General features: G+C 36.5%; 1 protein-coding gene across 1 annotated transcript in view; it reads left to right on the forward strand.

Moving 5' to 3' along the window:
* LOC105831531 (MAP/microtubule affinity-regulating kinase 3) overlaps positions 1 to 14,862 on the forward strand; it is a 49,165-nt gene extending 34,303 nt beyond the window's left edge. Inside the window, exons 5-13 of the mRNA XM_036284424.1 lie at positions 8,383 to 8,444; positions 9,056 to 9,185; positions 9,387 to 9,699; positions 10,183 to 10,286; positions 10,383 to 10,493; positions 10,889 to 11,078; positions 11,170 to 11,276; positions 12,075 to 12,249; positions 14,667 to 14,862. Coding sequence (XP_036140317.1) covers positions 8,383 to 8,444; positions 9,056 to 9,185; positions 9,387 to 9,699; positions 10,183 to 10,286; positions 10,383 to 10,493; positions 10,889 to 11,078; positions 11,170 to 11,276; positions 12,075 to 12,249; positions 14,667 to 14,744 — 1,270 coding nt within the window. The 3' untranslated portion in view covers positions 14,745 to 14,862. The remainder of the gene's footprint in view (positions 1 to 8,382; positions 8,445 to 9,055; positions 9,186 to 9,386; positions 9,700 to 10,182; positions 10,287 to 10,382; positions 10,494 to 10,888; positions 11,079 to 11,169; positions 11,277 to 12,074; positions 12,250 to 14,666) is intronic.
* Positions 14,863 to 15,364: the final 502 nt, after the last annotated feature.

The raw sequence follows: 15,364 nt of genomic DNA on the forward strand, positions 1-15,364 counted from the left end.
GGTCACTATCGCGTGCCGAGTCTGAATGTGATAGAAAAGAGCGATACTTTTCAAATAGAGCTAGTGCATATTGAAAAGATATATTATCAAGAGGAAAAAAGGAGAGAGAGAAAAAAAAGAGAAAAAAAGATTCTTTTTTTTTAATGGAAATTCAAGTATGTATATCGAAAAATAGCTCATTCATATGTGCCACTTAATTTTTCGCGTAAAACTAACAGCGGAACGTGTTAAACCACATTATTCAAATATTTAAATCCATCTCTTTATAGTGGGTTATTTTTACACGGAAAACTAAATCTCTCACACACACGAACAAAGCACTTTTTACACGGTACACACACACACACACACTTGGATTTGGAGTGCAGTATATTAAACTAGTATTTCAATAATCTAATAATTTATAGTCGGAAATAATGTTGTTAATATTCTCGCATATATATTTTTTTTTTTGAACGACTATATAATTGAGCTTGCGCACATTTCGTGTTTCGATTAATTCAGACTTTAATTAAACTCAACGTTGAGTTATTATTTACGACGGGGAGAAATTTTCGCCGTTAGGAGTTGGCTTCGTTAAAGGCAGAAAACATTTGTCGTCCGGTTATTAGATTTATCACGAGGCCTTTATTTATGAGCCTCGTTTACTCATTTATTTTTCATATCGTGGCAACCGCGCGATTGTCGCGCGATACAGCGCGGAACAGTCGCGATAAACCTTTCGCCCTCGGGGGCTTCAGAAATTTCCGGCTCTAGCCTCTCGCGACTGCCGACTGCGCGTAACAATAATCGTAAAGCATCGGGAGACGCGGCATATTTTTATCGCTACCGTTACCGCCTCGGTGTACCGCCGATTTCGCGTCACGCCACCCACGATGGCTGATGGCGGACGTACGGCGCGGCACGGAAATTACAGCTCGCACCGAAACGACCGCAAACGCGTTTGAAAATTAAACCGCTTCACCGACAATAATTCTCGCGGTATTCGAGAAGCGACCCGCCCTTAACCTCTCCGCCGGGGAACCCCTCGTGGCCCGTAGATTACATGTCATCTTGTAGGAGCCGCTCTTTATGCGAGCGATGTAGGCCGCTTCCTTAAAGCTAGTTCAGCTTTGGAACAGCAGCCGTTTGAAACTGATACACACAGAACGATAATCGCTATCCCCAATCTCTACTTCTTTCCCTTTCTAAACGGAATCTAGAAATATAGATTCACATTTTCTCGTGACGTGATGACATTTTTGTAGAGACGAAAAGTCTTCGCCAAAGTTATTTTCGTAGGAGACCCTCGATCCGATATTTTATATCTTACGATTGTAGCTGTTTCCTGCTTCGGGCAAGATGCGTTATGAAAAAAAAAAAATATATATATATATATTTAAGAGGAGATACATGAAAGAATTTCGAATCTTTTATCTACGGTGTCCTATCGTATACGTTTCCTTCGTATATCTCGCAGCGTAACGATAAATTTCGGTTTGCCTCTGTAGTTTCGAAAAGTTTAGGATTAATTTACACGCGACGTGTAGACTCGCGACCGTGCAGCGGCCACGAAGACGCGTATCTGGCGAGAAGGGGGCGAAACGCGAGGAATGGCCGATGACCCCGTCTGGCCGGATCCCTTCCGCCCACGCATCGTGGCCCCTGCTGAAGGCAAAAAAAAAAAAAGAAGCGCGACCAGAAGAGAGCCGCGCTGGTAACGCACGAATATCGCGATATCGCGCCGATTACCTGCGAGAGATATTTAACCCTTTCGCTCTCAACGTATCCCCGATAATATATTTTTACACGCATACATTCCCCCTCGCGTGTGTTTAAAGGTGTACAAATAGGCGGTTCCGGAGTCGCAATTTTGAAGGAAGGACATTGAACAATTTCGTTCCTCGTCCCGATAAATTTGTAAGCCTGACATTCGAAGGGAACTTGAACGCTTTTGCGACTTTTGACGCGTTCGATGCGTTAACTGGAGATGCGTTATCGGTATAGCGTGCGTCCGCGCGCTATTCATTTATTTTGCCCATTACGTTCGTAACTATTGCGAATAAAACTCATCTCTCGGCTTTAATGACTATCACATTGTGTGTTGTTTGTTTTTGCGCATTAGCCATATAATCTCCCGGTATTACACGTAAAACCTTATAGTAACCCCACGGCAGCTAACGCGGGATGACTTCTAATTAACATTAATAACATTAATATCGTTATACCGTGTAATAACAGAAGATTATATAGCCAGAGCGCGCATGGGCGAATAAAGTTCGATACTCGTCATTAGTGGCTGATATAAACCTTGAAATAATTACGAAAATGTTTTCAACGAACGATCACGGGTCACGTCGTTATCGTGAGAGAATTTTCGATCCCCGGTTGAATATGTTTTTTAGCAACGAAGAAGTTAAATAACCGCGAATGCGTCTTCGCTCGGCCAGGTGCCACTGATATTCGGCCGAAAAGATCGCGCGTCATCGTTCACGCCGGTAAAAACGCGTTGTATCGACTCGCTGATAAACGACGCGTATTAAGACGAGATAAGCCGCAAAACCCGTTTTGTTCTCATTGTCCGCGGCACGGAATCGGCGCGAGGGGGTGCCAGCTGGAAAAATAAGAGATATAGGTACGCGTCGGACGCACGGGTTGCGGTCGACGAACCGGCGACGGGTGTGCGACTCTGTCGTCGTCGTCGTCGTTGTCGTCACGATCCTCATCGTTATGCCAGATCGTCGCGCAGATTCCTTGTATATATAGAATATTTCGTAAGTTTCTTCATCGATCTTCGAAAGCATATTCTTTTGCTTGTTGGACTCGGGTGCCTGCAGCACGGACGGAGAACAGCAGAAACTTTATCGCAACGTTGCAACATGACAAAAACATTGCGAAACGTTGCCGTAGCATTGCAACGTCCACTTTTGGAAATATTATCATTTGAATTAACAACCTAGGATATATAATCTCAGAAAAAATTATTAAAAATTAAGAAAGTTAGAATATAAATAAATTTGCAACGCGCGCTAATAGCATATTGTTAAAGGAAAATCGTTGATGTAGGTGGCACTTCTTTTAAAGTGGCACTCCTTTATTACTCGAAAGTTAAGCATTGCACTAATAAAAATGTAATTTTTGCTTAGATAATTAAAAAAAAAACTCATACAGTGCGTACATTCGTGGAGCTTTTGTTTTTTAAATAAAATTTGCTAAACTTGAGTTTGGAAATACACAAATGTTTATACCCAAAATCTGAACGGTTGACGATAAGAGAGAATGGATTCACAATGTATTTAAAATATTGCTACATTATTATTAAAATTATATTGCATATCCATATTTCAACAGTGTTTCTGAAACGTTGCACTGCGGTATATGCAACATTGCAGTGTCATCTCCATATTACGCATTTGTATATCTCGTTCCTTTTAAATAATCAATCTTTCCAAATTTAATTTACAATTCAGCCGCATTAACTAATTACGAACACTAAATCAGCCGAAGAGCCTTTTTTCAAGGCTCCTATTTGAGGAAAATTTAACTTCTAGTTCTCCAAAGTATTTGTCGTTGGAATTAAATTAAGATGTTTCCCCGAGGCAAACAAATTGTGTGCACAACTGCGTACGTACATGCACGCAGTTTATACGAATGGGGCGTGAACATGTTTACGCGGTTTCCTCCGCCAAACTGCCCGAATTATTTTCCGCAAGCGTCCCGCGCGGCGGACCGGTTTATCGTCCGGGTCCGGGTGTGCATTGGACGGTTTATTAAAACCTCGCCTCGAGCATCGCATCCCAAATATCTCTCTCGTTACCTATTATTCCGCGCGGTGGCCGGTGCGCGCGCGCGTATCAATTCGGCGTCTCGTGTCGAATATTTATGCGTGGAAGAAGCGATAAATCGCACGTTCCGCAACGATTTCACCGGTTTCGACCTTGCGCATCCCGCACGGCGGGATTTCGCGACTCGTAACACGGACATGACCCCGCTCAACCGACCGACAGCTCCGGTGGACCCGGGTTATTAAGACCGAAATAACTGCCGCGATGTAACGGTCATGGCCGGCAATTAAATTTAAGTACTTACGGATGCGCGCATCCGAGTCGAGCGAGTGCATCGGACGCGCGCGCGAGCATTTACGAGCACGAGGAGGTAAATGCGACGGAGAACGGTGTACGGTAGGTGATGCTATCAGCTTGTCCGACGATATGTAAAAGATAACCGTCAATTAGCAATAAATCCGTAAAAGCAGGATCTTTGTATCGCGAACAAGTAGAATTATAAACCTTTCCCCGAAATTTATCGTACATCTCGAAATTTATATCCACGAAGTTTTTAACGCACAAACAATATCTAATTAATACTTTCGAGATGCTAAAATATTAATTAAATAAACAGATCGCAACTGATGAAACGAGTTACATCGAAAGGCCGGAGAAGAGTCCAAACCTCGCTCGAAGCTCCCTCCCCTTTATCTCTCTCTGACGGTAGTAGAATTTTTATCGTCGCGCAATGCGGAATACCGGCGCGGAATGCAATCTCCTACGCAAGGATGCGGACTCGTGGCTCCATCTTACAATGCACGAACTCATCTCCCGTCGCGGTCTGCCCGTGGATCATCATCACCGGGGAGATATCTGGATCGCCGTGTTCATCGATCACTTTTGTCACGGGCCGCGCGAGTTTATTTTCAGAGCGAGAGAAGAGGGACGATCGTTAACGGCGCCGACAACGTGCGGGACGTATCTCGCGCTTTTTGTTTCGCCTCTTTTCCTTTCTTGTTCTTCCTATCAAGCCCGCGCGGGACCACCTGTCGCTTTACGCCCGGCAATTATGTTCGCGCGATTGCGAACGAGGAGGGGTGGGGGGTGAGGGGGGCGGGGGACAAGGCGCGAGCTTTAATCGGATCTCGCGCGATTTGTCGCGAAAGTTGGTCGCGGACGAGCGCGCGCGCTCCCGGGAACGCGCGCGCTACCGCCGCGCGGCATCTACGACGGATGGAAAAGAAACGTAATCGCCCCAACGCAGGCCAACGAACAACCGTGGCCTCGGCTTCAGGGTCGTTTCGACTATTATCCCGCGGCAGTCGAGGATGCAGCAGAAACGCATCGCTCCGAGGTCGCGCTCGGCGCATCCGCTCGAGACCGACGATACACACGATTCGATATTGGAGTATACCGTGCTTCGATTATCGAGGGTATGGAGATATCTTCCACTCGGTATTCCGGATAATCTTTAACGGCATTTTTGGCTCAACGCTATTCGATAACGCGAAATACTGCGACTATTACAGCTGATTATTAAAAAGAAACAAGTGCCCGTCGATAATTGAATAACGTCCTGCGTGATTTTACAGTGGATATTAATTAGGGTCATTGATTTTCTCGTTATTCTGAATTTATGAAATTCGTTCAAAGAGAAAACGTAAAATTGATATTCATGATAACATTTATGTCATGGATTACATCTGCCATGGTTTATACTTAAAATTTCATGCTTGTTAAATTCTATAGTGATATAAGCATTATATAAACGTATCTCAAGTCACTAACTCGAATTTTTATTTTATTTCTTTTTGCTTTATTAAAAAAATCAAATATTTAATAATTAGTAAATAACGATAAAGAAAAGGATAAGATCGTCGAAATAAAACTGACTCAAATTTATTTTTCCAATTGACATCTTTGAGTTTATTTATTATTAATTTTACCATTATTATTTGTCAGTCTGACATTAATAATTATCTATTAATTAACTATTAATTGTAATAAAATTTGTAGCGACATGATTTAGAAGTTATTGATTACAAATTTAATAAATTTTATTAAAATATTAATTTAATTTTTATAATAATTAGAAGTATGTATATACAGCGAATGTAAAATATTCTACATAAATCCTTTAAAAAATTCAGTATAAATTTGCATTATTATTAGCCGCATAAATTAATAAAATATTCATTTTACTAATTTCTTTATTTACTTAATATTTTTGTTACTAAATATCATTTATATTAAAATAGAAAATATTGGAGAGGTATAATTTACGAGACCGAAATGCATTCAGCAGCTATCCCTTAATACTTTTATTATTATCATAATTTTGTCGTTATCAATTAAAGATTATTTTTGCGTAGTTGTTGATTGTGAAAGTGAGAGGCTTAAATTATGGGAATAATGAACGAACAGATACAGACAAGTTAACGTTGATAAACTATTTGGAGAAAAGTCATATCGCAATTAATCGTTATACCGCGTTCTCTCTTTGGATGAACGTTGTGGGAAAATTCGTCCGCGGGATTCGGACGATTCGAAGATTCGATGGAAAGGTGCTCGGCAACGGGAGATAAAGAAAAATGCTGCGGACGTTCTAGATTCTGCCAACGAATAACGACCCCGTCGAGAACGCCTTGCATCCCGTGACGGTATTAACCTCGCCGCGGGCACGTGTTCCGAGGAGCGAGTTCTCTTTTATTACTTATTAGCGACACCCAAAGCGCATACTGACTCCACTCTCTCACATCGCGCGCGCTGGCGATGCGATTTTAATGATGTGTTTCAAGGTCCCAAGGTCTCTGCCACGGATAAGCTACAGGGCCATTGCCGCCTGATCCCGATGACAGCTGGCCTTAGCTGGGAGCTTCGATATTATCTGGTATCGATTTCTCCATAATTGGAGACCGATTGTGCGAAAAGTACCGACATTTTCTTATATCTGCGCTGGTTATTCCGCGTAGCTGATATTCCGTTCGCGTATAAACCGTGTGGCTAATTTAAATACATTTTCTTAACAGTCTCTGTCTTTTTGGCTATTACGAAGACGGGGACGATTACTTTGTATACAATTCATATTTGATAAATATTTTTAAAAAATGTCTCTTTTGCGGAATTTTGTCCCTGCGAGGAGAAACGTTGCGAGTCTTGCAACGTTTGTGTTTGCGCAAAAAATTAAATCTAGATAAAGTAATAAGTCCACGGTTGAGACGTTGCCACGAAACTTCGGGAGACGTCACGTTCCACGTTGACGTCTCATCAAGAGTGTACGAGATCGAGAAACGAGGGAACACGACATCATCGAGAGGCCGGGAGGCCGTCATGCCGACGAAACGACAATTTGCAAGGTCCGCGAGCCACGCTCGTAGACGGCGATACGAGCAAAGAGACCTTCGCGCGATGGTCAGGGCCACGGGGTTCTTGCGCCGAGAGCGTTAATCTCGCGAACGCGCTACGTGATCGTGCAAACTGCACACGCATTGCATATGCATACGGCGCACGGATTTTTTCTCACATTCGCCAACTTGCGATCTCTCCGTACGCGTAATCCCGGCTCTATCGGAGATCCCGAAAAAGCATAGCTGTAAAATCGATAGGACGAGATAACACTGCGAAAGGAAAAAATATCAATTCTAATCTTAATTTCTTTAAGAAAGCATATATGTACCTAGACTGATGATTGAAACGAGATGGACCCATAAACTTTGTGGATTTTTTGTGGAGAAATGAAATGAAATACAGAAGTCATGTTTATTCCAATGTAAAGAGCCTACTTTTCTTTTGTACATTTAAATTTCATTTAAAATTAATATAAAACGATATCGCACGTTTATTTTCTTGAATCATGTTTCTAAAAAACGACGCTGGTGACCACTGTTGTGTTTCCACAGAACTTAACAGAAAGGCAAATAGGACAAACTTTATAAATTTGAAATATAAATCTAATGCTTGACATAGCCATTTTTCGAAATATTGTATTTGAACGAAACAGCTGGTCAAAGTCAACGTTACGTAGCTATAAATTTTACTCCGTTTTGCGACAAAACATTAAGCGTCGTAAAAATATCCTTTATCAAGTACTAGTTTAAGAAAAATTGCAAATGGATCGATCGAGCTGTCCTCAAAATATGTTGATCATCTATGTCTTGGTTTAGAAAAACTTAAATATTAACGTGCGTAATGCTATTTTATATTACTTTTTAATAGAATTTATGTGCCAAATATAAAAAAATATGATCTTTGTAATGGAGTAAACACGACTTCTCTATTTCTTTTCGTTTTTTTCATAAAAAATTCACAAAATGAAATTTTTTTAATAAATTAATTAAATGATTTAATTAAATTTAGATCCAGTTACCAAAATATCTATATCAAAGAATTTAATATCGCACGGGCGTGTTTAAATGTTTAAACAAAGAATAAGCTTTCTTAAAACTTTTTTAAAAGGAATTTTATATTCCAATCAAAATAAGAATTAATGGGTTCAAGAATCTATTGCACATAAATCTATATATTTCTTTAAATATTAATATTTTTTTTAATATAATGCATAATAACGTTTTGAAATATTTTATTCTTAATCGACATTAGCTAACTTTTTTTCATTTTTTCCACGATTCTGTTGCAGGGATCTTAAAATGGAGAACATCGTACTGCAGGACGAACGCAAGCAACAGATCAAGATAGTGGGTGAGAGGCAAACGTGTGTACACGGACGTCGACGTATCGCGCGGGACTAGCGAACATTATGGTCGTGGCGATTGTGGCAATCGCCATTGATCGAACCGCATAGATTAGCGTGCACCGCGAAAATCGCAACTATAATGTTTCCGCTCGCGTGACGCTTGATTTTCGAGCGTGAAATCAGATCCACCTGTGCTTGCAGAGCTCCGCAAAAAAATTGCACTTGCGATGAAATTGACGGCAATTTATATAATTACGTAGAAACATAATGACCGTTATTCTTAATGACCTTTGATTGCCATGTATTGCTATGGCATCTAATATTATATTCTAATATCAAGACAGACAAAAATATCAAATAGAATTCCAAAATGTACTTTTCATTTCATACACATTTTTATTTGCAAAAACAAAGAAAATATTATTTTATTTCCCCTACCTCCAAACTTATTGTATTACATGTTTTAAATATGTTTTATGCATTTTACTATATTAATTTTTATATGTATATATAACATCGCGCAAATTAAGCGATAATTACATTTAGCTAATAGTAATCAAAGATTCAAAATTTTTTATAGAAGAAAACTCACCGATGATGTTTTTTACGATTGTAGATTTTGGTCTCAGCAATGTTTACACTAGCAACGATCCTCTGCGAACGCAATGCGGATCCCCGGAGTATGCCGCTCCCGAGCTCTTCGTCGTAGGTAAACGATACGGGCCGGAAGTGGATTTATGGAGTCTGTAAGTAAACAATTTTTTTTTAAGATTTTTCTTTAAATCATATAACATTAAGAAATAAACTTGACAATTTTTTGCTTGCTGTACACTTTAGTTATTAACCTATAGTCCTATAACATATAACATATTATTAACAGTTATTAACATATTAACATATAACAAAAACAATTCTTTGACGCAATGTTTAAACATTGTGACAAACAGGGGAGTCGTTTTGTATGGAATGACTATCGGCCGACTTCCATTCCTGTGTCCCCGCGACGAATGGACGACGTCGGAGGAACGTCGACGAAAGCTGATGATTCAGATCAACAGGGGCTTGACGTCGATCCAGGAGAAAGCCATGCACCAAACGTCCATTGAATGCAGAAATCTGATAAACCGCCTACTCGTTCCATCGGCTCGTGAGAGGATCACCATTCAAGAGATCCTTGATCACCCGTGGATTTTCGCGTCATCGAAGAGCAATTTTCGTTTTTACTCTGAAGGCGACTTGAATGTCTCTAATCACGCCACGGTAATATATGCAAGATGCCCCAGAATCCCTGAGCATAGAGAATTTGAAAAAAAAAAGTGTAGAAAATACGGGGTACATTATCTCCACGATCTTTTCTTCCTCGTTTGTAATATTTTTGATTTTTATTCTCGAAAACGGAAAAATCATTTTTTTTTTCAAACATAGAAACACTTCAATAACGGGGCTTTATTTAAACCGCATTTTATTTTTTCTTTTTATTTTTTTTAATACTGCCGTTGTATGTGGTAATTTTTTTAGTTTTAACAGATCCACGTTTTTATTATTCGCGGTAGAATTTTCAATTTTAACAAACCCTTCTTATTTTTATGCCGGCAGGTACACCCTGCGTTATTATGCACTGAATTTCCAATTTTACCGCCGCATTTATTCTGCGGTTTTTTTGGTCGGCTTTAAAATATGCACCAATTAGTAACGCCATACGAAATACTCGTGCAAGGGTGATTGCATCGCTGATTATTTTAGATAGTGAACGAGATCGCGACGGCAATGCGAACAACTACGGCTGCTGTCGAGGCTGAAATAATGAGACGAAAGTATGGAGAAATTGGCGGCATGTATAATATTAAGTAAGTACGCTAATTAAGGGAGAAGACATTTTACGTGGCAGTCTCTTCACGCTATAACTTATTCATATCTAAAGGTGTATCCTTTATTTTTAATAGAAAGCATAAATTGCATCAAGCAGCCGCTGCTGTTTATCAGCTAGCACCGCAACTTCCTCAAAATTCTACGCGTCGAATTGAAGACATTTCATCATCATCCATGACTATCAGGTAATCATTCAATATATAAAACTTAGTTGGATAAGCTTTTGAAAATACAATTCTGAAAAGTGTTATTTGAAAAATATTTTCATGCATAATTGATATCGCTTTCAGAAGGAAAAATAAAAAATCTAAAAAAATATGCAGTTAAATAGAATTTTAGAGAATTTTAATTGCGAATTTCTTTTATAACAGATAAACTCATTAATTTTATTATTTCATATATTATGATATCTTGTTATATTAATACGACGTGATTAAAACATTTTACCGACAAAAAATATTTTTTACATATAAAAAGAAAGTGCTTTTTATATACATACATAAGTAATGTATTTTTGTACGTGAAACTATTCAAGCATGAAAATATTTGTTATATTTTATTCTTTGTTATATTGATACAGAACGACGAAGGATAATTTACGAAACGGTACATCCGGGAACTCTGACAATACCGATCGCATAATCGTCATGCGACGCAGCCAGGTGCAAGATCGATCGGTCAAGAAATCCTCATTACACGGTTCCACGGCGTGGAACTGGCGATGCCGTTCCGGAAACGAAAATCGCTCTTCCGAGGAAAGGAGAAATTACGTAAAATTCGACTTCCTTTTTCTGATCAAAATGATTACGATCACGTCAATCACACATGGGTCATTTAGTCACCAATTTCTTGTCTTTTCAGAGGATTTGTTATGATCCTACGAATGCGTCCTTATCACCCCAGCAGTGTCGTGTGCCGCAAATTCTAAAAAATGAATGCAATAAGATTTCAGATCGGCAATCGTACAGGTATCATTCGTACAACGTTAAGAGTAGAGAACTATATTTTTGCATACGCAAGGCATACATCAATTATGAATAAAATTAATTGACTCGGTCTTTTATATAAGATGTTTCCTGTAATTCGATCGTTTGGAGATCATGAACATTTTTTTTTATCAGATAGTATATTTTCATAAGCGTAGTAGTGTAATTTACAACAAACAAATTTAAGAATGTAGAATATGTTGATCTTAACATTACATGAAAAAAGTATTGCTTATCAAAGTATTCGTCTCTTCAAAATGAACAACTTTTCCCTCTATTTTTTCGTATCATTATATTAAATTAAAACAACAAAAATATTCTAAATTCTATAATATATAGAAAATATACTGTATAAAAAATAGATATATGCTTAATGTAAGACAAAATACAAAAACCTAAGTTGTGAATCTATGTATGATAAATCTTTCTTCTTCTTTTTTTATCATTTAATTTTAAAGTTTGAAAAAGTTAAATTGCATAACTGTACAAAAAAAGTACATTGAAATTCTATCGCACGGAAAAAATGTTTACTCGAAGTATTAAAAAACTTATATATATATATAGTTAAATATAGATACAAATTTGAAAATAATTTTGTTAGGTCATTAATAATTATGTAGAAAATATCAAGCACGGTGAACAATGCTACAATTAAATATTGTAGCAGCTTGAGCATCTTATATAACAAAACCGTTCTTTCTATATAAGTATGCAGCCTACATTCCTATTAGTTTTTATATTAAAATATAGTTATATTAATTGCTTTGTTTATTTAAACAGAGATGAGACGTGGAAATCAAGAAATTCTGCATCATGTAATATTTCCAAAAAGATAGAGAAAAAAAGCGATACATCTAAGATTTGTAAAGCTGATTGCGAAATAATTCCCAGTCCTTCGACTTTGCAAACCTATTCGCGTGTTAGTAGCAAAAGCGTACCTGCTTCACGAATTAAAGTAAGTTTTCAGATTTTCAAAATCACGAGAAACCAAGAAATCAAAACATATTGAAAGATTTCCCACAAAAACTAAAACAAGTTTAAAAAAGTTAAATTTTCAAGAAAAATTTATTATCTTTAAATTATCTATTATATAAACATGGTTTAATTATTTTGAGGATTCAAAAAAATCTTTGGCTTTGTTCGGTTCGTACAAGAATTTTACTTTTATTTACCTATTCAAACTATAATTACCTATTTAAACTATAATTTTTACTATTTTTTATAATGATAATGATGATAATTAATGATGATAAAGATAATATAAAAATGTTATTTAAAATATAAAATAATAAGATTTTCATTTTTTATTTATTAATTTTTTTTTATTAGACAATGACGCCTGATTTCAGGATTACGAAGGATTCGACAGATTGTCTCTCTTGAGTTTTGTTAATTGTTATTATCACGAAAGGATTTTTTTTAAGAGGATAAAAATATTATAGATTTTTATATTTTCCTCGTTTAAAGATTTCTCTAAATTTTTTATCCTCTTAAAACATCCTCTGTGTAATAACAAATTGAGAAAAATTCTCAAATTAAGTTTCCATGCACGTGCACGCATTGCTGCGCATTTGAAAAAAAAAAAACATTTAATTAGATTAACTCATAAAGATGCGCGTTTGATGCGCGTTATAACGCGCGGTAATGCATGCGGAAACCAAGGGACGTAGCACATAACATCGCGTATAATAGCTTACGTTCTGACGTAAGTCGGTGTAAATTCTACGCTGTATGTAAGCAAAGTTTGCGCATTGCTTATGTCTAAGGTTTGCTGCATCTTGATATAAGCCTCAGACGTAAGCAACATACAAGTTTTGGCGTAGAATTTATATAGCTTACTTAACCCTTGTGTCATGAATTTTTGTATCAGATCAATTTTTTGTACCTACGAATTTTTTGAATTACCAATCAGAATTTCAAAATTTAAGTGGCTCCAATATAACGATTTAATTATTTCAAAACTTTTTAATTTTTATGAAAATTAGTACGTGGGATTTTTTTCAGTCATTAAATCTGAATCTGAGACCAAAGTTTTGAATTTCCAAAATCCAGTATACTAATACTGTGCCGGACTGAAACAAAAAAATAGTCAGTAATTTAGAACGTATTTTCTCAATTTATTTTTGATCACTGGATAAATCAACCATTTATTTTTCTTATTTTTTGTCTGATATCTTGGTTCCATCTTTTGGACTTTTAATATCCAAAAATGTTGGTCTTAGATTCAAATATAGCAATCAAAAAAGAGAGAAATAAATTTTAAAATAATGAAATTTTTGTGTTTAATCCATTATATTGAAGTTCTGATATTTTAATTTTTAAAACTTGGACTATTTTTACTTCAGATTAACGTTTAGTGATAAAAAAAAGCTCCAGAACACCATTGGAAAAGATTTATTTGAATTTACAGTAGAAAAAAATAGTTTTTCTATATTTTTTAAAGATTATTAATTTATAATAAGAAAATACCGAGAAAATTTGAAAAATTCTACAAAATAAAGGCTTCAAATTACCTAAATTGTAATGATAATAATTTTGTAGAAAATGTATCTTCTCTTTCTTTCTAGAAAAATCACAAATTTTGGTTATTTATTAATTCACAGAAATTATGTGAATAAAAATTTGTCTATTTTCTTGCACTTTTATTTATGGACTAGAGATTCTATGAAAATAAAAACTTATACTTAAAATCAGGAAATTCGTCAAAATATTAAAAACTTATAATTAAAAAATAAGCGGAAAAAATAGGACTCTCAAAGTCTCACAATGCCCCAACAACATAATCCATTACTTCTTAAGGATGATACAAATACAATCTAGATTTTAAAAAAAAGTACACTTGTTTTGGTTTTTATGCCCTAAGACTTCAATTGTTTCTCTTGATGATGCTTAGTTGTGTCACGCTTACAAAAAAAAAAAATAACGCTGGCAAAACAATTAGGTAAAGCAGCTTACCCAGACAGCATACAATATTTATGATAAATATTTATAAATATTTATTTCTACTTTTAAAAATGTTATATAAATATTTTATACAGATTTTATATACATGAAAGAAAAATCTCTATTCAACATATTATTAAAATATAGACTAAATATTTTATACATTATGAAATAAAAAATAAAGATTTATGGTAATATTTTGTAAATATTTATAAATATTTTATAAATATTTTTATAATATTTATGTTAAATCTTTATAATCTTTCAAATATAAGGCCACAAGAATTTTTATAAAATATTTGGATAAATATATTTATAAAATATTCAAATAAATATTATAAATATTTTGTAAATATTTTATAAATATTGTGTACTGTCTGTAATTCCAATATTAATGCGAATATTCAATCGTTATATTACCTTTCGCAGGAGACTATTCATAAAAAGATACTGGCTCCACCATGGCGAAGTCGAGTCGGCAGTGCGAGAATTGGAAGAGATACGTGAAACTGGAAGCGTCTTTGGAACGAAGCGTGAAAAATGGCGGCGTTTTCGCTTTTCGACGAGTAGAAAAAAAAACCTGACGAAAGAGTATCGCATTAAATTGTTTGCATTCCCCATCGATCGAAGGATCGCGGTCGCTCTAAATTGGATTCGTTTAACGAACGACTTTCGTCGCGCGAAGCTACTCTGTATTATTTTCCGTATCTGGCTATAATAAAATCTGGGTAGTAAAATTCAAGTGGACGCGACAGGTTATGCGTCTCTCGCTCATAAGTAAATAAGAATCTCCATCTCAATTAGGGATTGCTCCCACTTGACGTATTGTATTCTCATTCATCATACATTGTACGTATACTCTTACACATATAATATCGTCAATACGGACAATATATGTGACAGCAATAAACACAAGCGGACAGTAGTACCTTAGATTTGTCCGGTGCACTTTTTTTCCCCGGAAACGAAGTAACGGCCACTTTTGAGTACAGCTCTCTGCCCCGTTCGTCTCCCGTTTGCGAGTTACGCGCTGCGCTCGAGCTGTAAACAGACGAGTATCGGCATCGGCTTCAACGCATTTCGCTCATACAATGATGGTATAATTGCCACGTATCGTACGTTCGACA

This window comes from Monomorium pharaonis, chromosome 1, assembly GCF_013373865.1.
Source record: "Monomorium pharaonis isolate MP-MQ-018 chromosome 1, ASM1337386v2, whole genome shotgun sequence".
NCBI lineage: Eukaryota > Metazoa > Arthropoda > Insecta > Hymenoptera > Formicidae > Monomorium > Monomorium pharaonis.